Below are 19,654 nucleotides of genomic sequence, written 5' to 3'. Positions count from 1 at the left end.
ACCTGATCTTCCAGGACTGGGAAGTCTGGAGCAGACAAAGCGTTCTTACACTCCACCGAAACACAAAACCCTAGGGTGGTGGGGGCAGGGCCCTGCGTGAGAGAGGCCCAGCCTCCCGCTCCCCTTTCTTCCTCCCGCCCAGCAGGAGGGCACCGACGCCCATTCACCCACAGCACCCGCGGGGCATCGGCACCGGTGAACGAAGGACAAAGCCGAAGCCCACGCTGCCAGAGGAGCACTCCTGGCCTCCCGGGGGCAGACACCACCATCCTGTGCCTCCTCTCGCCCGTCCCGGGAAACCGCGAGGACACCTCTGTGCTGCCTCCCGACTCGGCCACAGATGGACAGCGGTTTCCGTGGTGGCCCCAGAGGTCACCCCATCCCCATCACACCCGCTGGCTCCCCGCTCTCTGACCACATGAGACACAGAGGGGCCTCCGAGCCCAGGAATCCTCCTCTTGGAACACTCTTCACCTGCCGGCCCAGTCCCAGCGCCCAGTCCGGCTCACATACAGGCCAACTGTGCCCCTGGCACCCCCTCAGAGCCTCACTCTGCCGAGGCCCAGTGTGGTCACCGGGCACCTGGGGCACCACACACTTGGGAAGTGGGATCCAGGCAGGTGCCTGCAGCCCTGGGAGGGGCCCATGAGGAGGGGCCTCCCTGGGGGAGGGGCCTACAGTGCCACAACCTGGAGAACACCGGGGTGTCCCAGGACGGCTAGTGCAGGTCGGGGACGGTCTGGGGTACCTTTCCGTGTGGGGAAAGTTGGGGGTCCTTGGGCTGGACTTGGCAGGTCCTAAAACTTCTGTTCCTCCAAGGCACTGAATGATGCCCAGCCTCGCCCAGTGCCTTGTGGCCTCGCCCAAATATCTCGCACTACCTCACCCAATCCCGCAGGACCTCGCCCAAATCCCACACATGACCCGGATCAAATAGATCACAACCTCAGGCAAATCCCACACGGTCTCCCCGGAGCCTGTGGCTGGGGCTGGCCTCTGGAAGGGACCTTCCTGGAGGGGCCTCCACAGCACCAGGAAGGGGCTCCAGGGTGGATGACATAGATGACACACCCCCGGGGTAGCCGGGTGGCCGCCGCCTGAGACCCAGCTACACGTCCCACGGCCGCCACGACTCTGCTGCCAACTCAAAAGAAGGTGCAACAACTGGAGACAGTCGCCGCAAGGACGGCAGCTGGTGCTGTCAGGAGCCCCGGGGGACACTTCATGGCCCCGGCCGCCTCCCATCTCCTAAGGAGGAAGGGACCTCAGAGAGGTGGCGGTGGTCCAGGGTCGCACAGCCCACATGGGGGAAAGAAGCCCACAGCCTGAGATGTCGACCCAGCGCCACCCCACGCCTGGAAGGCGGAAGGTCTGGAGGAGGTGGCCAGCCTGGACTGTAGCCCCTACAGGCTGGAGCCAGGCCTTCCAGTCACCTGCAGCCACCCACCTGCCTCCACCTTCATTCCCAGTGCCCACTGGCCCCAGGGCTGCCGACAGCCCAGCCAGGCCCGTCCACCAGAGAGCTGCAGAGCTGTGTGCTGGGCCGGACTCTGGAGGCTGCCAGGACAGGACCTTATCACGGCCTGAGTCCCACCACCACGTGGACCCTGAACACTCAGTCCCGCCTGGCCTCCCCACCTGGCCCTTCGTCAGACAGGAATGAAGCCAGCCTCCTTCTCACCACTGAAGGGGAAGTAGGAGGGGCCACCGCCAGGGGCTGTACCCCGGGAGCTGGGACCAACCCAGGTCCCTCTGTAAGGATGGAGAGTGGAGGCCCAGGGGGCAGACTCTGGCCCAGCCCCCTCCGCCCACCAGCCAGCTCCCAGCCTGAACTCAGCATCTCTTACTGAAAAGCCGTCAGGGAAACCACACGTGTTCAAGCCCTGGCTGCTCCCCCAAACCTCTCATTTCCAGTAACTGTGTTTCCGCTCATCAACAGCTGAAACCGGGCGGAGCTTGTGGGGGCCCCGCCGCGTGGCCCTGCTGTGCCGCACAGGGCTCATCCGTCCCCCGGCTGCGGGGAGTCAGCTCTCACCGCCCACCTCCTTCCCAGATAGTCTCTGTGCCCACTTGACGGCTTGGCAAGCCCAGCCCCTGCCCTGCCACGGCCACAGGGGCCTCAGAGAGGGCAGGCCAGGGTCGGGGCCTGAGCTGCTGCCTCCCACAGGGTTGAGGGCAGGATACCCATCTGAGGCTTGGGTGGGACGATGGCACCTCCTCAGGGCCTACAGCCCCCCGGGCAGGCTCAGTGACCATGGGCCTACAGCAGGGAAAATTCTGGGCCGAAAGCTCCAGCCTCCTACTAAGGCATCTGTCTGCAAATGCACCTTAACCTGTCTGCTTGGGCTGTGGGGAAACCTGTTTCAGGGAAAGCGAGGGACGTGCCAGTCTCCTCCCTTGGACCTGATGAGGCACGAACGCGTCTCTAATAAAGCTGGGTCTCCCCGCCGTGGCTCCCCGGGCAGGTGCCTGTGGCTTGGGCCATGAGTCACGCTGGGTGACCCCAGTATGGGGAAGAGGGCAGGAGGCCGGGAGCCACCGCCTCTGTGCCCAGTTGTCATCTTGGCACGAGGGTGACCATCGGCTTCGTCCTGCCCTCCATGTCTGAGGGCTTTCAGGATGTGGCGGGGGACAGGGGAGTCCACTTCTCAAACCCGGTGCATCCTGCCGGGCCGCTGCACTCACAAAAAGGCTGACTCAACACAGGACCTGCCTCCCCGGGCCTTAGCTCAGGCGAGGGCAAGGCTGGCCTCCTGTGCTACCTGTGGAAGTTTGTTCAGCAAATTGACAGTGTCAACGGAACGTCAAGGGGGCATTTACCCAGCTTTAAACAACCAATTCAAGCTCTTCAGAGACGCACAATGGACGCCCAGACCAGGGGACAGCGTAGACAGGGACGACAGTCTGATGATAAACTCTCACCTGCCGATTAGAGCAAGGTTGGAGCCTGTCGCCAACCTCAGTGCCAGGCGGAGCAGAAGCAACAACACAACGATTTCTTGGGGGAAAATCTCAACAAGCACCCTAGCAGCCGGCGGGCCTCCCGCTGGGTGAGAACAGCGCCCACCGGGCCCAGCGGTCTGAACAGCCCCGCACAGGTGAGGCCGGGTGAGTGTTCTGTGGCCACTGGTTCCCACCGTGGCGGTAGGTTCTGTTGGGGGAGGGTCCACGCAGCATCTGGGCCTGGCCTGATCCAGAGACGCCCTCGGTACTGGTCACTCGCAGACTGTGATTGTGAGGACCCCGATGGGGCCTGGCAGCTGCTGTGTGTGTCTGGGAACTGCAGGTGTGGGTGTCGGAGGCAAAGCCTCCCCTGTGCACCCCCAGCACATCAGAGCCCCCCAGTCCCTCCCCAGAGAGCCCCCCACTCCTTCCCCAGAGAGCCCCCCACTCCCTCCCCACAGAACCCCCCAGTCCCTCCCCAGAGAGCCCCCCTCCTCCCCACAGAGCCCCCCACTCCCTCCCCACAGAGTCCCCCACTCCCTCCCCACAGAGTCCCCCAGTCCCTCCCCACAGAGCCCCTCACTCCCTCCCCACAGAACCCCCCAGTCCCTCCCCACAGAGTCCCCCAGTCCCTCCCCACAGAGCCCCCCACTCCCTCCCCACAGAGCCCCCCAGTCCCTCCCCACAGAGTCCCCCAGTCTCTCCCCACAGAGCCCCCCACTCCCTCCCCACAGAGCCCCCCAGTCCCTCCCCACAGAGCCCCCCAGTCCCTCCCCACAGAGTCCCCCAGTCTCTCCCGACAGAGCCCCCCACTCCCTCCCCACAGAGCCCCCCAGTCCCTCCCCACAGAACCCCCCAGTCCCTCCCCACAGAGCCCCCCAGTCCCTCCCCACAGGGCCTCCCCAGTCCCTCCCCAGAGAGTCCCCCAGTCCCTCCCCACAGAACCCCCCAGTCCCTCCCCAGAGAGCCCCCCACTCCCTCCCCACAGAGCCCCCCAGTCCCTCCCCTAGAGCCCCCCACTCCCTCCCCACAGAGCCCCCCAGTCCCTCCCCAGAGAGCCCCCCAGTCCCTCCCCAGAAAGCCCCCATTCTTCCCCACAGAGTTCCCCCATCCCCTCCCCACAGAGCCCCCCTAGTCCCTTCCCCAGGCCCCACTGGACACCAGGCCCCAGACCTCCTTCCAGGAAATTGCAGGAACCACAGCAGGGCAGCCCCACAGGCCAGACCTCAGGGAACTGCTGCCTCACGCCTGCCCCAGAGAGCCCTGGCGCCGGGGCTGCAGCTGAGGCTGAGGGCTGGGGACTTGCAGGATGGGATCCCCTGTCTAAGGGGTGCAGCCAGGTGGGAGGGGCCGGGCCCCCAGGGTTCGCAAGGCCCCTTGGGGACCCACGCGAAGCCACCGCTTTGCATTAGGGAGGGCATGCGCAGAGGGCCTTGTTTAACCGTGCGAGCTCAATCTGGAGTGTAGACTGCGAGACGCCCCCAGCCCTGGGCCCCTGAGCCTGTGAGTTGGGGGTTCAGAGATGAGGCCTCTACAGAAATCTCCCTCCCAGGAGCAATGGGTGCAGGGTCGGGGGAGCAGTCAGGATCCCTCCCAGGAGCAGCGGGTGTGGGGTTGGGGGTGCACTGAGGACACTGCTGGGGAGTTTCTCCTCTCAGAATTCCACAGGCCTCAGAGACACACAGAAAGCAACCCCAAAATGCTGGGACCGCCTAACTCCCCTGCACCACCACCACTGGGGCAACCAGGCACCCCGATGCTAACACTCACGCATCCGCGTGACAGGGCGAAGTCCCCCAGCTGCCTGCATACGGGGCCTCAGTGTCAAGGGCCACTGGCTGGCCTGGTGCCCTGCAGGGGACATGGTGCTTCCCTGTCCCAAGGGCAACTCAGAGAGGATACCATCTGTGTCTCAGGGTGAGGGGCCACGCTCCCAGCTCTCTCCTGTGTCACACGGGCCTGGGTCTCAGCCAGGGCATAGCCAGTCACTCTAAGCTGACCCTGAGGGTCCAGGGGGGAGAAGCAGCCTGGAGAAAACCACACAGAGCTCCGTCCAGGGAAGGGAAAGCCCCGGAACAGGTCGACCAGGCGGGTGGGGGCTGAGATGCCTGGCCTGCCTCCTGGATGTGTCCAAAGCCTCCCTGCACCCCCTGCCCCAGCCCCTGCCACTCCTTTGGTCTGGAGCTCCCTGCTGCTGACACTGTCCCAGCCAGCGTGGAAGCTGCTCCGTGGTGGGCCTCACTTGAAGGCCATGGCAGGGGCATCCAGGTGGGGTCCCACAGCACTGACTTTGCACGCAGGAGGCCATGGAGGCTGCAGTGTCCACCCCCAGCTTATGGCTAAGCCCGTCTGTCCTGCGGCCTGGTTCTGCAGCGGAGTGCTCCTCCCTCGCCCAGGGGGGCCTGCATCTGCCGTGCCTACCCATGCCCCAGGGTCCAGCATGTAGTAGACGCTCAATAAAGACCATCTACCCTGCATTCTTACAGCACCAGGCGTGTGGGAGCTGAGTGACCGTGGCCCCATTACGTGCCTCCTGTGGGCTGAGGGATGCTGAAGAGCTTGGCGGCTGGCGTGGGTGAGGCCCAGGGACAGGTTGTGAACCTGTCTCGGAGTCCTGAGCTGGGCAGGGGCTGCAGACATGCCAGGCCACCCTACAGATTCACCTGGTAACGTGCCAGAACTCACTCCAGGGGGCTCTGTGGCTGCTGGGTGGCCGCACTGGCCCAGAGTGAGCACCATCTCTTCCAGGCAGCCACCCTGGACGCCCTCCCAACAATTGCCTCCTCTGGACTGTCTGGGAACTGGGATGCTGGTGTCCACCTCTGGCCAGTCCCTGATGCTTTTGGCGGCTAAAATCTAGTCCTCAGAAGAATGCAGTTTAGTCCACATGTGGCATGGGTGAACCTTAAACACATCACGCTCAGTGAAAGAAGCCGGGAGCCAAAGACCGCCTTCGGTACAATTCCGTTCAGAGGTAACATCCAGAAGAGGCAAATTCATAGAGACAGAAAGCGGGTTAGTGGTTGCCAGGGGCTGGGGCAGTCAGGGAAGAGTGACGGTATTTGGGTACAGTTTCTGTTGTGTGCAGTGAGAAAGTCCTGGAACTAGACAATGGTTGAATGAACTTGTGAATGTGCTAGATGCCAACGAATAGCACGCTTTAGTTCAAAAGCCACATTTTCAGCCTGGGTAATATAACAAGATCCCACCTCTGCAAAAAATTTAAAAATTGGTGAGGCATGGTGGTGCACACCTGTGGTCCCAGCTACTCTGGAGGCGGAGGCAGGAGGATCGCTTGAGCCCAGGAGTTTGAGGCTGCAGTCGGCCATGATCCCACCACTTCACTCCAGCCTGTGTGACAGAACGAGACCCCATCTCCAAAAACAAAAAAAGTGGCCATGCGCGGTGGCTCACGCTTGTAATCCCAGCATTTTGAGAGGCCGAGGCAGGTGGATCACCTGAGGTCAGGAGTTTGAGACCAGCCTGACCAATATGGTGAAACCTTGTCCCTACTAAAAATACAAAAATTAGCTGGGAGTGGTGGTGTGCGCCTGTAGTCCCAGCTACTCAGGAGGATCACTTGAATGTGGGAGGCAGAGGTTGCAGTAAGCCAAGATTGCATCACTGCACTCCAGTCTGGGTGACAGAGCAAGACTCCATCTCAAAAAACAAACAAAAGAAAGGAGCCTCCCCTGTGCACCCCCAGCACATCAGAGCCCCCCAGTCCCTCCCCAGAATCCCCCCATATACAGATGCATCCCCCAAATCTAGTCCTTAGCTCCCTTTGCTCCCAGGGAGCAGGGTGGGGTGGGGCAGGGCCACAAGGAGAACCCAACCAGGCAACTTTGAGAAAGGGCTTCCCTCCGCCCTCCTACCCCTGCAGCCACTGCCCCTTCCCCAGCTGGCGAGACCACCGAGCCCAGTGCCGGCCTTGCCGCAGGGCCCACGGCCACCACCACGCCTTCAGCCCGACCCAGGGTCCCGCTGGCTGTCGTTGGAAGGGAATCACATACAGATGGGGAAACTGAGGCCCAGGGAGGAGACAGTGTGGGGAGCACAGCAAATCAGAGCCAGCCCTGCTTCGCATCCCCTCAGAGCTCTGGGTCCCATGGAAGAAAGCCCCAGCGCTGCCTGGGAAACTCCAGGCCATCAAAAGCATCCCGGCCCACAGGTGTGATGCCCCAAAGCCAGCCGCTCGTGAAAGCTGCTGGTATGTCCTCCTCAGCCCCGGGAAAGATCCGGAAAGTTCTGGAGACGCCTGCACATGAAGGTGAAAGCTGACGCCAGCCTGCCTCAGATCCCCACGCCCTCGCAGCCACAGCCTTCCCACCTGTGCGCTGGGGATGAAACAGCACAGGCACACCTGGAGGGTGGGCGGCTGCCTGCCAGGGCTTTTACGAGGCTGGGTAACAGCGGCGTCCTGAGCATGGAGCTGTCATCGCTGCATTATTGAGGAAGGCAAGCTAGACACCCAATCGATTCTGCAAAGCCACATCCTTTCACTATTTATAGACGAGACATGAAACAGGAAAGGTCCCCTCCCCACAGCAAAAGGGTGCAGTCCCTTGGCCCGGCCTGGAACTGCCCAGTGGGCACCGGGGGGCCGCCACTGCTCATCACAGGTGCAGGGAATGAGGAACGAGGCCAGTCCCGGCTCCCAGGGGGTCTCCAGTTTGCTGCCCACATCTGCGGGTCCCTGCGCCCAGCTCTGCCCTGTGGAAACACTTCCCCAGTGCACTGTCTGCCCTGCCCTGCCCTACCCTCTTCCTGCCAGGGTTGCTCTTTTCTTTCTCCCTCTCTTTCTCTATTATTATTTTTTTCAATGGAAAACATGTTGGCCGCTGTTCAGAGGCGGGGCCTGCCCCAAGGAGCCAGCTTCCTTCAGAACTCTCCAGGCTCCCACCCCAGTCTCCGCCCCAGGCCTTCCTGTTCCTGAAGTCTCCCCAGTCTGAGTAGGTGAGACTTTCTATTTGACACTGCCTGGGTTTTTTTTGTTGTTGTTTTTTGGTTTTTTTGTTTTTTGAGACAGAGTCTCACTTTGTCGCCCAGGCCCAGAGTGCAGTGACACGATCTCGACTCACTGCAGCTTCCGTCTCCTGGGTTCAAAGGATCCCCAAAGGATCCTCCTGCCTCAGCTTCCCAAGTAGCTGGTATTACAGGCACATGCCACTGCGCCTGGGGAATTTCTGTATTTTTAGTAGAGACGGGGGTTTTGCCATGTTGGCCAGGCTGGTCTTGAACTCCTGACCTCAGGTGATCTGCCCTCCCTGGACGCTGCATGTTTTTAAACATGTTTTTCTAACCGGGGTGCCCTTGAAGACCAGGTTCTACATAAACAGGAGGTCCTGTCACAGACCTTTCCACTCAGCTCAGCACGAGGAGGAGGATCAACCTGTTCCTCCCCTGGCCGCGCCCAAGACAAGGCAGGTGACTCAATGGAAACAGCCAGACCGGGTGACAGGAGATACCCCGTCCCTCCCCAACCTCCCAGGCCGGCTGCAGGGCCAAGTCACTTCCCGCCTGAGCCTCCTTCCTCCTCTTTTAAGGGGAAGCCACGCCCCCAGCCCGCTTGTAGTCGGGAAGTGACGGGGCAGCTCAGGCAGGCTGGGGCTGTGGTTAGGGACATTCGCTTGGGAGAAGGAGAAGGGCAGGGCTGGTAGGAACTCTGCCACCGCTGTGTGACCCTGGGGCTGATGGCGACTTCTCTGGGTCTCTTCCTCTCACTTACCAGTGCCTGATCCAGACAGCTTTACGGGGCTGCCAGGAGCTATGCCAGGCCACCGCCGAACCAGTACACCTCCAACATGTCTCACACGTGAGCCAGGTGTCTCTCACCCCTTGCTGGGAAGTGAACTTCATGGGAGCAGGGCAGCAGGGGCCGTGTCTGCCCTGTCCCCACCGGGGGCCTGCCCTGGAGCAGAACACTGCAGCGCACAGCAGGCGCTCAAACGCGTCTGTGAACTGAAGCCATCCTGGGAGATGGACTTCCCCGGAGCTGGAGCCATCCTGGGAGATGGATTTCCCCAGAACCGGAGCCATCCTGGGAGATGGACTTCCCGGGAGCTGGCAAGTCCCTCCCCAGGCAGTGCCAGGCCCGGCCCACCAGGCAGCACCTTTAGGAGTCTCTGAATTCACTCATCAATCAATTAAACATTCAGGAAGGAGGCTCTGGAAACCAGCACTGTCAGCCGACGGGGAGAAGGCGGGGAGGAAAGGAGTACTGACCACGTGCTCTCTCCACACGGTTCTCATGCAATCCTCACGCACCACCAAGAGATCCAGTGTGTATCAGCCCGGCTGACTTGCTGGGGAAACTGAGGCTTGCATGACCTGATGACCCAAGGTCACAGAGCTAGTGGGTGGCCAGGTCAGGCCTCAGACACAAAGTTGTCCAAAGCCCACCAACCAGCAGGCAGCTGGACATCCTCCTGGAGGTGTTGGGTGTGACAGCCTACCCTCATTTCTCCCAGCTCCTGGAAGATGCCATGTGCAATTCTGACTCTGCCATCAGCAGGCAACATCTTAGCCGCCCCCTGCCTCGACGCCCAGTCCAGACCCAGGCAGCCTAGGAGAGCATTTCAGACCAAGGACACAGTCTCACCCAGACAGATAAGGTCCCTGCAGCTCTTCCCACCTCTCCTCAAAACAAAGGCCAAAAAGGGGTAGCCCTCTTCAGTATCCCCTGCTCACACTGACGGAGCTGACGAGGGGGCTGGAAAAGAGCCAAGGGCCACAGTGACCCCCTGGGCCTGCTCGAAAGGCCACTATCTCCAACCACAGCCACCACGGCCACACCGCACACAGCAGGTGCCCAGAGACCAAGCATCCTCCACCCGCCAGCACGTGCTGCCAGGTGTTTTCTACCTGGCCACTGGCTGACCAGGCCACAGTGACACTCTGACCTCCTGGGAAGGCATTTTGCACCAACAAAACCACTTTTTCCAATCCCGAGCTCTGCAACCACCTGAGTGGCAGCTTCCGGTGAAGGTTCCTTCGCTTGGGGTAGAAAGAAATGATTCACCCAGTACTAGTGTGCCAGGCACTGTAACCCCCAGCAAGACCATGCCCCTTCTACAGCAGAAGCAGCAACTGGCACCAAAAGTCAAAGCTCTTTCCGGGCTCACAGCTGGATACCACGGGGCAGGGATTCACACGCAGGCTGGCAGGGCTCCAAGATCCTGCACCCCAAATGCTTTCGAGAAATAGTGTGGGTTTCTCCCCTTGCTGGGAGAGCCAGGCTTCCTGCAGGTGCCCTGGCCAACTCCTGGACAGACCTCCTGGGCCTTCCGAGAGGGACAAGCAGGAATGCGAAGGCAGAGGCGCCTGAGGGGTGTACGTTGGGTGGGGCTCAAGGCCAGGGAGGGAGCCTGAGGCGGCAATGCTCCCCAGACTGCTGTGTGAGCCCGGATCTGTGCCTCCGCAAGTCGGGTGCGGCTGTGGTCCTGGCCTCCAACCCTGCAGCCCAGAGGCGGGAGCCTGAGGACGCGCTTCCGTCCCATCTTCTCGTTGGACTTGTGGGGTGTGCACAATGGGGTCTCTGTGGGCTGAGCTCGGCTGCCTGTCAGGCCAAACTGAAGCAGGCTTCCCGCCAAGAAGGAGGGGGCGCCAGGCCCCAGCGAAGGGGACAAGGCCAGGCACCAAAGCCCTGGTCAGCGGCCTGCCTTGGGCAGGAAACAGCTCACCAGCATCCCAGGTTTGGGGAATGGGAGAGTGGGCCCATGACACCAGTGTTTTGCGGCCCTGTGGCAGGGTTTTAGCCCAGACATCAGGGAGCTGCAGCAATCTGTACCCCAAAGCACAGCCCTCTGGCCTGTGGAGACCTCAGTCCCAGACCCCTGTGGGCCAGGCTGTGCCTACTCCCTAGTGCCACTGAGAAGAAGCAACAGGCCCCCAATTTTCCCAGCACGGCATTCCTCCCACCCTCCCAAAGTCCTCTGCAGGAGCAAGAAGGTTCTCCCAGAGACCTGAATGGGTGGAGGCAAAGTCCAAGCCGGGAGCGCGGTGGCGGGGAAGGGGGTTATACATTCTGGGAAGCCACGCATAATTAATCACACGGCATTAATCCGCCTCCCCCAACAATAGCTGCTGCACTTCCCCTGGATCCCAGCTGTCGGTCTCTGAATGAAAGGAAACAAGATTTAGGGCATCAAGCGTCCGTGCGGCTTCTGCAGGGGGAGAAGGGGGCCCCAAAAGCAAAAAAAAAAAAAAAAAAGTAGTGTGCGCATTCATTAGTGTCTGACAAAGACACAGTCGGCTTTGTCCATTAAACTGCTCACGGACCTGCTTAATTGGCTTCAGTTTGGGGAGGGTGGGGGCCGGGGAGGGAGGGGGGGCTGCTGCCCACAGGCTGGGCAGTCGGCGCAGGCAGGAGCCGGGCTGGGGTTGTCAAGGGAATGGGACCTTCTACAGTTGGAATGAGGGCGCGCAGACTGGCTGGGGAGCCATTTCTTCATCTGTAGCTCCTGGGGGCGGAGGGAACTCTTTTTCCAGCCACCAAACACCTCCTCATTATTCTCATCAGGGATGGACTCAAGTTGAAGGACATTGGCCACAGCAGAACAGTTCCCCACCGCCGACTGGCACTCACAGGCAGGCAGGAGGGAGCGGTTCCACGCAACTTCCCAGCCCCCTCCATGCCCATTTTACATCTGAGCCTGGCAGACCAAAAGGGCCACGGGATTTTGAGGTCAGAGTTTGCAGATGCCAGGACAGAAACCAGACTCAATAATTACCCCACACCCCGCGCCAAAAGATGAGTTCCACCTTCTCTTCCCCAACCCCAGCCTGAGGCCGGGAGGAGGGAGCTGGGGCAAACAGAGAGCCCAAAGGCGGGTCCAATTGTGAAGAGTCAATTTCCTTCGAAGAGGCATCACCCGCCCAGAGGGGGCATCACCCACCCAGAGGAGGCATCACCCGCCCAGAGAAGGCATCACCCACCCAGAAGTGGCATCACCCGCCCAGGAGGCATCACCAACTGCCCAGAGCAGGCATCACCCGCCTAGAGGAGGTATCACCTGTGCCTAGAGGAAGCATTACCCGCCCAGAGGAGGCATCACCCACCCAGAGGAGGCATCACCTGTGCCCAGGAGGCATCACCTGTGCCCAGGAGGTATCACCACCAGCCCAGAAGGCATCACCCACCCATAGAGGGTATCACCCACCCAGGAGGCATCACTGTGCCCAGAGGAGGCATCACCACCAAGAGGAGGCATCACCACCAGCCCAAGAGGCATCAGCACCCACCCAGGAGGCATCACCCCTGGAAAGGAGGCATCACCTGTGCCCAGGAGGCATCACTCGCCCAGAGGAGGTGCCCCAAGTTGGCAGGGTGGTGGGGTCTGGGCTTCTCAGTAAATGGTCCAGAGCTTCCCCTGACAGATCAACTGTTTCTTGGGGACTTTAAGAAGAATTGGGGTACTGGGACTCCCACTTAGTAACCCAGGAGCCTGAGGTGGCCCACAGAGGAGTGCCCAAGCCCCCAGCAGCCAGACCAGCTCCACACGCAGCATAATTGCTGGTGATTAAGTAATTGCCAGACTTTGTCCAATAAAAGTCAGCACGTGACCGTGCCCAGACTCTGGGCTATCTCCAGAAGACAATGCCCTAGTGTTCTGTCCCCTGCGCGGCTGCAGAAGGCAGGGGCTCTGCCCTCAACAAAGCAACAGGTCTTGCAGGGGTGGTACTCACACGCAGGCCTCCGTGCCATTGGCCGCTTCACACTTCCCGCCATTCAGGCAGGTCTCACCCGGCTGGGAGCATCGCGGGCCTAGGCAGGGGCAGGAGAAGAGAGGTCAGTCTCACCCGCACCACCGAAGGCCCTTGTTACCCTGGAGGTGGGACCCGCACCCAGCCAAGGGGCACTGTCCTCCCCCCACCCTGGACGCCTCTGAGAAGTGTCATGGGTTACCAGGGCAGGGGTCCACAGGAAGCCACACTATGAAACCAAAGGGCGTCAACATTCTGCCCAGAGTTCTGTAGTCAGAAATGGGGGGAAGGGGAGCAGCAGGGAACACGTCCTGCTTGAAGCAGGGTGGGGCGGCCTGATGTGCCGCCTGGACGCAGTGGGGGAAAAGCAGAGACAAAGTGGGCTACACTCCCAAGCGTTGCCCCCCACCCCCGAGGCTCACTGGGGGAGTCTGGCAGGGCAGGGCCCCCCATCCAGCCGCCGAGATTGCCTCTGTTCAAACCCGTTCTGCAAGGGGGCAGAGCTGGACGGCGGGAAGGGGGGGGTGGCCACACTCAGCTCCCGCCCGTGGGAAAATGCGACAGCTGCTCGCCCGCTGCCCCGCCCGCCAACAAAGCGCCGGCCTCCGCCTCGGAATCAGAGCGGCCCATTGTGGAGTCGGGGCCGCCTCCAGGGGCACCAGGACTGCACCCCGGGGACCCGGCCCCGCCTCTGCCGACACCCAATACCTGCTCCCGCGGGCGCGCATCTCCAGGGCAGCCCCCAAACACCCACAGGAGGGGAATGAAGGTCCCCCATTCGGAAGGAATTCGACCCCATCTCGAGAAGGGATCAATTACTCAAGCCCCTCCCTCCCCATCTTACGGGGGCTGAGAAACGGGGGAGGGTGGTGTGACATAGAGCAGCACTTTCTGGAAGAGGACAGATAATTCTCGCCTGCAACTCTCGGAGAAAGAGTGGATTAATCACTCGATTCCCCAGAGACCCCCCTCCATGTGTGGCGAGGAGAGATGTAAGAGCCCCCCACCCGCCTCCCGCTCTCCACCCCTAAGCTTTCCAAACTTCAACTCTGCAAAGCAAAAGGAAAAGTTCAGTGGCCCCCGGCGCGAAGGCTTCTTACGCAAACCCCTCCCCCAAACTGAGAGCTGGGCTGGGGGGCACCGGCGGGCGGGGCGACCGGGAGCCCGTGGACCCAGCCGGGCCGCGCGGGTCAGTGAAGGCGAACGCGGCGCCGCGGAGCCCACACTCCGCGCCCCAACATCCGCCCTGGCGTGGGCCAGAGGCGAAGAAGAAAGAAGATAAATGGCCCGGAGAAGCAACAGGAAACCAAAACCGACTCGATTCAAATCGAAAAGTAGTAGGCTGCCCGCCCGCCCGGCCGACCGGCGGCAAGCCCCACGCGCGGCGGGTGAAGGGCGGGCCCGGGTAGGGCCTCCGGGACCCCAGCACCTCACGCCGGCCTCCAAACTCGGCTCCAGGCACGGGCGGCGCGAGTCCGCCTCCACGGGGGGATCGAGGGGGAGGGTCGGTCCTCCCCCAGCCCGGGACTCCAAGAACCCCATGCCCCGGGCCGCCCGCTCTTCCCTCTCCACGCCGACCTCCCCGCCGCCCGCTCCCAGCCACGGGGCGCGCGCGCCGGGCGCCGCCGTTTCCAAAGGGCGCGGAAAGTGGGGGCTCGCGGGTGGGTGGGCGCCTACCTCGTGCGGCGAGCGCGGGCAGCAGCGCCAGGCAGAGCAGGGGCGCCAGGAGCGGCGGCATGCCTCCCCCCCGGCTGCCCTCTGCGCCCGGACGGCGGCCTCCTGCGCTGGCCGGCGGGGCTGGGACGCACACGCGCGGCGGACGGTCCCGGGGCGGTGGCGGACGGTCCCGCCCTCTCTTCCCCGGCTGGCAGTCGGCCCTGTGCTCTCGCGGGCTCCCGGGCCCGTCTTCGCGCCCGGCTCGTTCCTTCGCTGCGCTCGCACCCGCGCCCCGCGCCCCGCGCCCCTGCGCTCCCTCCCGCGGCCGAGGCACTAGTGAGGCTCAGAGTCGAGGTGCGCTCCGCCCCCACCGGCCCCGCCCCGCCCGGCCCCGCCCCCACCGGTCCCCCCGCCCCCTCCGCGGCCACCTCCTCCCGCGCGCCGGGTCCGCCTTTGCGCCTCCCCGAGCTGAGCCGCGCGTCCCGAGCCCAGCCTCTCCGGGGAGGAGGGACCCGGCGGCGCGGCGTGGGTCAGGAGCGGGCGCCTGGGACTACTTCTCGTTTGAAAGTTTTCAGAGGCCAAAAGTTTGAGCCGGGGCTGCGGAAGGATCCGGCTCTGGCCGTTGCCGCGCTCGGCGACAATTGGCGACGGAAATTTGCATGTGAATAAGCGGAGGAGCCCGGGGTGGAGTGGGGAGGGCGAGGCCGCGGGCAGCTGTGTCCACCGTGCTCTGGGCCGGGCGGGGAGCAGCTGAGGCCACGTTGGGGGACCCCGGGCCCGGGACAGGGCTTTGGGAGAAGTGACCTAGCCTTGGGTGCGCCCCTAGCCCAGCGGCTTCACTCGCTCGCGAGGGCCCCGTAGCCGCGGCTTTAGGCGTCCACAGGATCGATCGCCGCCAGACACCCCTGGCGGTGATTGCCTGAGCACTTGACCGCGAGGGATTGGGGCGCAGCAGCCTCAGGGCAGGGAGCTCAGGGCGCCCCGAGGGAGCAGCCAGGACCAGTGCCTCGCGGACGTATTGCGCCCCGCTCCCCCAGGGGGTATCCGCGTCGACCTGCTCCTCGGTCACCGTCCTCCTCCTGCCCAGGCGCCGCCTGCCTAAGGTGGCCCCGGAAAGCACAGACGGGTCGGGCGGATCTGCCGCTGGCGCCGGCGCAGCCCCTCCCACGTGCCTCTTCCGGCTGATTTATTTCTCCACCACGATGCCAGGCACGGGCACCCTGTGCCAAGCCTGGTTAAGCGCCAGGAGTCCAAAATGCCTGCCATAGTCCCTGCGCAAAGTTCACGGCCTCGTGTCGGGGACAGACAGCGCCTCCCCCCAACCCCAACACAGGGTAGTGAGTGCGATGGCAGAAGGCGCTGGGGGCCCCCCTGGAGTAGGAGGGTTATGCCTGCCCTGCGGGGAGACTGAAAAGCTGAGAGGGACCTAGGACTCTGGGAGCCTGGGGGAGGGCTGCAGAAACCCCAGAGCATGGTGGCAGAGGGAGGCACAGAAAGCAGGACAAATCTCACACCTGACTCCAGCGAGCCTTTCCTGGCACACCTCTTGCCAAGTACTGAGCACTCTGGAAACAGCCAGTGCAGACGGCCTATCTCCCCCTGTAGCTGCTGCTGGGCGCCTCCCTCGCCTGCGTCCTCCCAGAAGCTGGCCTCACTTCTCCAGGCCTGGGGTAACATCTCGGGGTCAGCGCCCCAGGAGAGGAGGCGCCTGGAGGCAGCAGAGATGTTTATGTAACAGCAGCCCGGCAGCCTGGAGGAGCAGATTTTCCATAGAAGGAAGCGCGGGGCTGTGCAGCTCCCAGGCTGAGGACACTGCCCACCACCACGTCCTCTGCTCCGGGTGGGTGGGGGTGGGGTGGGGCACAGGAAAGCCTGAAGGCCTCAGGCCTAGTGCTGATGGGGTGCAACCGCCTGTGTGCCTCCGTTGGCATCTCTGCCTATGAGCCCCAGGCCAGAAGTAATGGCCCAGGTAACCCTAGCTCGGGGGCCAGTCCTCAGCATTTTTCGAAGGGGCGGCCTGGGAGGGGCAGCCTGGAAGGGGAGGGGATCCCCGAATGGGGGTTCTTCCCTGGTCTGCCGGAGCTGTACTGACAGCACCTCCACTTGGGGCCTCTATCCTCTACCAGCAGAGAAGAGAGTGGCCCATTCAATGTCCACCCGTCAGGCCACCCAGCAGCCAGGCATGTTCATAAGCCCATGTTACAGATGGTGCAGCCGGGTGCACAGACCTGAGGGAAGCACAGGCCTCAGCCTCCCAGCTCCCAACGCCTGCAGCACCCACAGCAGGGAGTACCCCATGGACAGCTGGGGCTGAGAAGAAGCAAGGGATGAGGGGGATGGGCCTCCCCTCCCCACCAGCCTAGGAAGGGGGTGGGTCCCTGGCAAGTAGGTGAGAAGCTTCATTCACAAGTTGTCCAGGCTCCCCATTCCTCTTTTTCAGGCCAGTGGGTGTGGGCAGTGGGGTAAGGCAGGGGTCCTACCCAGCAGGAGTGCATCTGCTGCCCTGGAGCCTGGAGACCTCCTGCAAGTCGGGGGGCAGCTCTGGGCAGCGGGCACTGCAGGGGCTAAAGAGAAACAAAAGAAGGCAGGTTGTGTGCAGGGCACCCCAGCCACTCCAGAAACCCAATCAGAAGGTGGGGGCTAGGACCCCAAGAAGCCGAACTGGGGTGTAGTGCTGCCAGGCCTCCCCCGTGGGAGTCACTTTAGGCTTCCTGTCCCAGCTTGTGGTGGGAGCTGGGACAAGGTTCCCGGAGTACCCCTGGGGGCAGGGGTACCCTGAACGAAGGGGCTGTTCCCGAGCTGGCCAAGAAGCCTGGAAGCAGATGAGATGGGGCCGCAGAGCCCGGTTTGCGGAGGGGAGAGGCAGACGTGTCCCGCAGCCCCCTCTTCTTCAGAGGCCACATGCAGGTGCTAAGGGGAGAGCGGCCTAGGCGTTGCACCCCAGGAGACTGAACTGGGTCAGTTCCCCCTCGTTTGCTGCCAGAGAAATGGGGGTACCATTGTCAGGGTGGGCTAAGGAGGCCCTGCTGACATTGCCCAACCAGGCCCCTGCTTTGCGGCTGCTGTGAGGGCTTTCGAGAGCAGAGCAGACCCTAAGTGTGTGGAGAGGCGAAAGCACAGCTGGTCAGCACACAGGGACAGCGACGGAGCTCCTGCCGCCTGCTTGGCCCCAGGTGCTATGCAGCACGGAGACCCAGGTGACCTTAAAACACCCCAGGGCTGGCTCCGGCCCCAGAGAGATGTGGTCTGAGTGGAGGGGGTCAGCAGTGACCCGGTGGGTGGGTGTATTTGAAGGCTGCCTGTGTTGAAAGCTCTGTGTCCAGGAGCGGCCAGAGCTGAGACTCCCAGTTCTGAGCCCAAGGCCCCTTTCCTTTCTGCAGGAATTCGTCTTGGCTCTTGCTGCCCCCATGACCCTGTGGCGCTGGGGGACAGGGAGCATGATGCTCCCCATTTTTCGGGAGGGAAACTGAGGCTCAGAGACATCATGAGGATGCCAGCTCAAGGCCCAGCCAGGCCTTGGTCCTCAGCTGCTGTCATCCAGTAGGGTAAGTGGGACCCCCAGGAGGTATTGGGGAATACTCCTCCCCTCCCCCACACTCACGGTCTGTTTACTGTGCAAGGCAGCAGGCTGGACTTGGAGCAGGGACCATCGCTTGGCGTGGCCACGTTGGAGTGGCCCCTGGGACTGAAAGCAGGGGTCGTGGGGGCTCTGAAGCCTGGCTAAGTGTGGGGACTTCCCGTGGTGGGTACCCTGCCAGGTCCTGGGTGGGGACCACCACCAGGCAGCTATGGGAACATTCCAGACCACCTGGGGTAGGGCTCCTTCACCTCTTGAAGCTGACTGTAAAAGACATCTGACCTGCGTGCGAAGCTCAAGCCCAGAGGCCTCCAGGGTGTCCGGCCTCCAGGGTCCCCCCTACGCAGCCTCCATGTCCCCATCCACTGCAGCCCCTGACCATCGGGTGCACCGTGGGGCCTTCGAGGGATGCCAGGCCTCAGGCTCTGCTGCAGCAAGTGATTTTGAAAGTCCCATCTGCCTTTATCCACTTAAAAAGAACTTGGGACACTTCCTTGAGGTTGGGCATTTTTTCAGATGTGGTTTCATGTCTGGCTTGCAACCTGGTCACCTGTGCTGAGCGGTCTGCTGTGACGCACCTAGCTGTCCTTCCTCTAGGATGGATTTGGGCTGGCCCTTGTTCAAGGAGGCTGGGGTCTGGAATCTGCTTCCTGGTCCCCTGCTGCATGCAGACAGCCACTGTCACCCAGGCCCAGGGGTGCCTGCAGGTGCTGGGCATCTCACCCTGGCCCTCACAGCGGTCCCTCACACTCTGCACCTCTCGGTCTGTGCCGTGGACTTCCCTGCTCTGCTGTCGCAGGCCTTGTCATCTGCCGAAGCAGTCTCTTCCCCAAGTGTCCCTGAGACTCCTCAGCCATCCCAGAGGCTCTCGGCCGTCTGAGCGCCCCCGAACACGAAGCCTTCCTGACCCACTCTCTGTGTGTAAGGCATAACCCATCCCTGCCAGGACCCAGGACCCACACCAGAGGATCCAGAAGATTTGCTGACTGACCTGACTACAAGAAGCTGAAGGAATGTGGGCACAGGCCCAGCAGGGGCTTGCTTGGTACCAAGTCAACTGGCTGTCCATGCAAGCCTGCCACTGTGACCGGCCCTCCTCTTGGTGCCTGGAGCCCTCCCTGGACCCAGCTGCCAGAACAGTGGCCCTCAGCTGTGGCCAGGAGTCTGCCCAGGGCCCTGTCTACTCGGTGTCTCCAGCAGTCCCCACACAGAAACTGCCCCCCTCGCTACCCCTGAGGCCTGAGATAGGGTCAGCATCCGAGAGGCAGGCCCTGCTGTTCCCCTCTGCACAGAGGCTGAGGGAGTGAGTTGCCCGGGCAAGTCCCCAGGCAGGCACTGAACCTCCTAAGCAGGTGAGCTGAGAAGGCCCCAGCTGGTGTGGGCCTCAAGGGCTGTAGGATTGACCATGGAGCAGACCTGGCATTGTCGTTCTGGAGCTAGGCCAGGGGGTGGCTGGTGCAGCACAGATCTCAGGTGGGGGCCACCTGCCTGTCCTTTGCATGTGACTCAGGGCTCAGACCCACTTGCCTGTCCCTGGAAGCTCCTAGACTGCTCAGAGCACAGACCTCAATGGGAAAGACAGTAGATGGGTCTGGGTATGGTCTCCCAGCCCTGAGAAGTGGGGAGCCCACTCAGACCTTTCCAGGACCCCAGGTCCCCTCAGCAGCCCACAGAACCTGGGTGGAGCCTGGGCTGGGTTTGGGTCACTCGGGGGCCAATGGCCCATTTCTGCTGCTTCCAGGGAGTCCCAGGGAGACGGCAGAGGCAGTGCCT

General features: G+C 62.6%; 1 protein-coding gene across 1 annotated transcript in view; it reads right to left on the bottom strand.

The window, feature by feature from the left end:
* Positions 1-14,653, bottom strand: part of NOTCH1 (notch receptor 1) — a 51,142-nt gene extending 36,489 nt beyond the window's left edge. The window contains exons 1-2 of the mRNA XM_033238524.1: positions 14,326-14,653; positions 12,631-12,709 (exon numbers count right to left, since the gene is read on the bottom strand). Coding sequence (XP_033094415.1) covers positions 12,631-12,709; positions 14,326-14,386 — 140 coding nt within the window. The 5' untranslated portion in view covers positions 14,387-14,653. The remainder of the gene's footprint in view (positions 1-12,630; positions 12,710-14,325) is intronic.
* Positions 14,654-19,654: the final 5,001 nt, after the last annotated feature.

Source organism: Trachypithecus francoisi, unplaced genomic scaffold, assembly GCF_009764315.1.
Source record: "Trachypithecus francoisi isolate TF-2019V2 unplaced genomic scaffold, Tfra_2.0 Lachesis_group16, whole genome shotgun sequence".
NCBI lineage: Eukaryota > Metazoa > Chordata > Mammalia > Primates > Cercopithecidae > Trachypithecus > Trachypithecus francoisi.
This window is presented reverse-complemented; position numbering and strand designations above follow the sequence as displayed.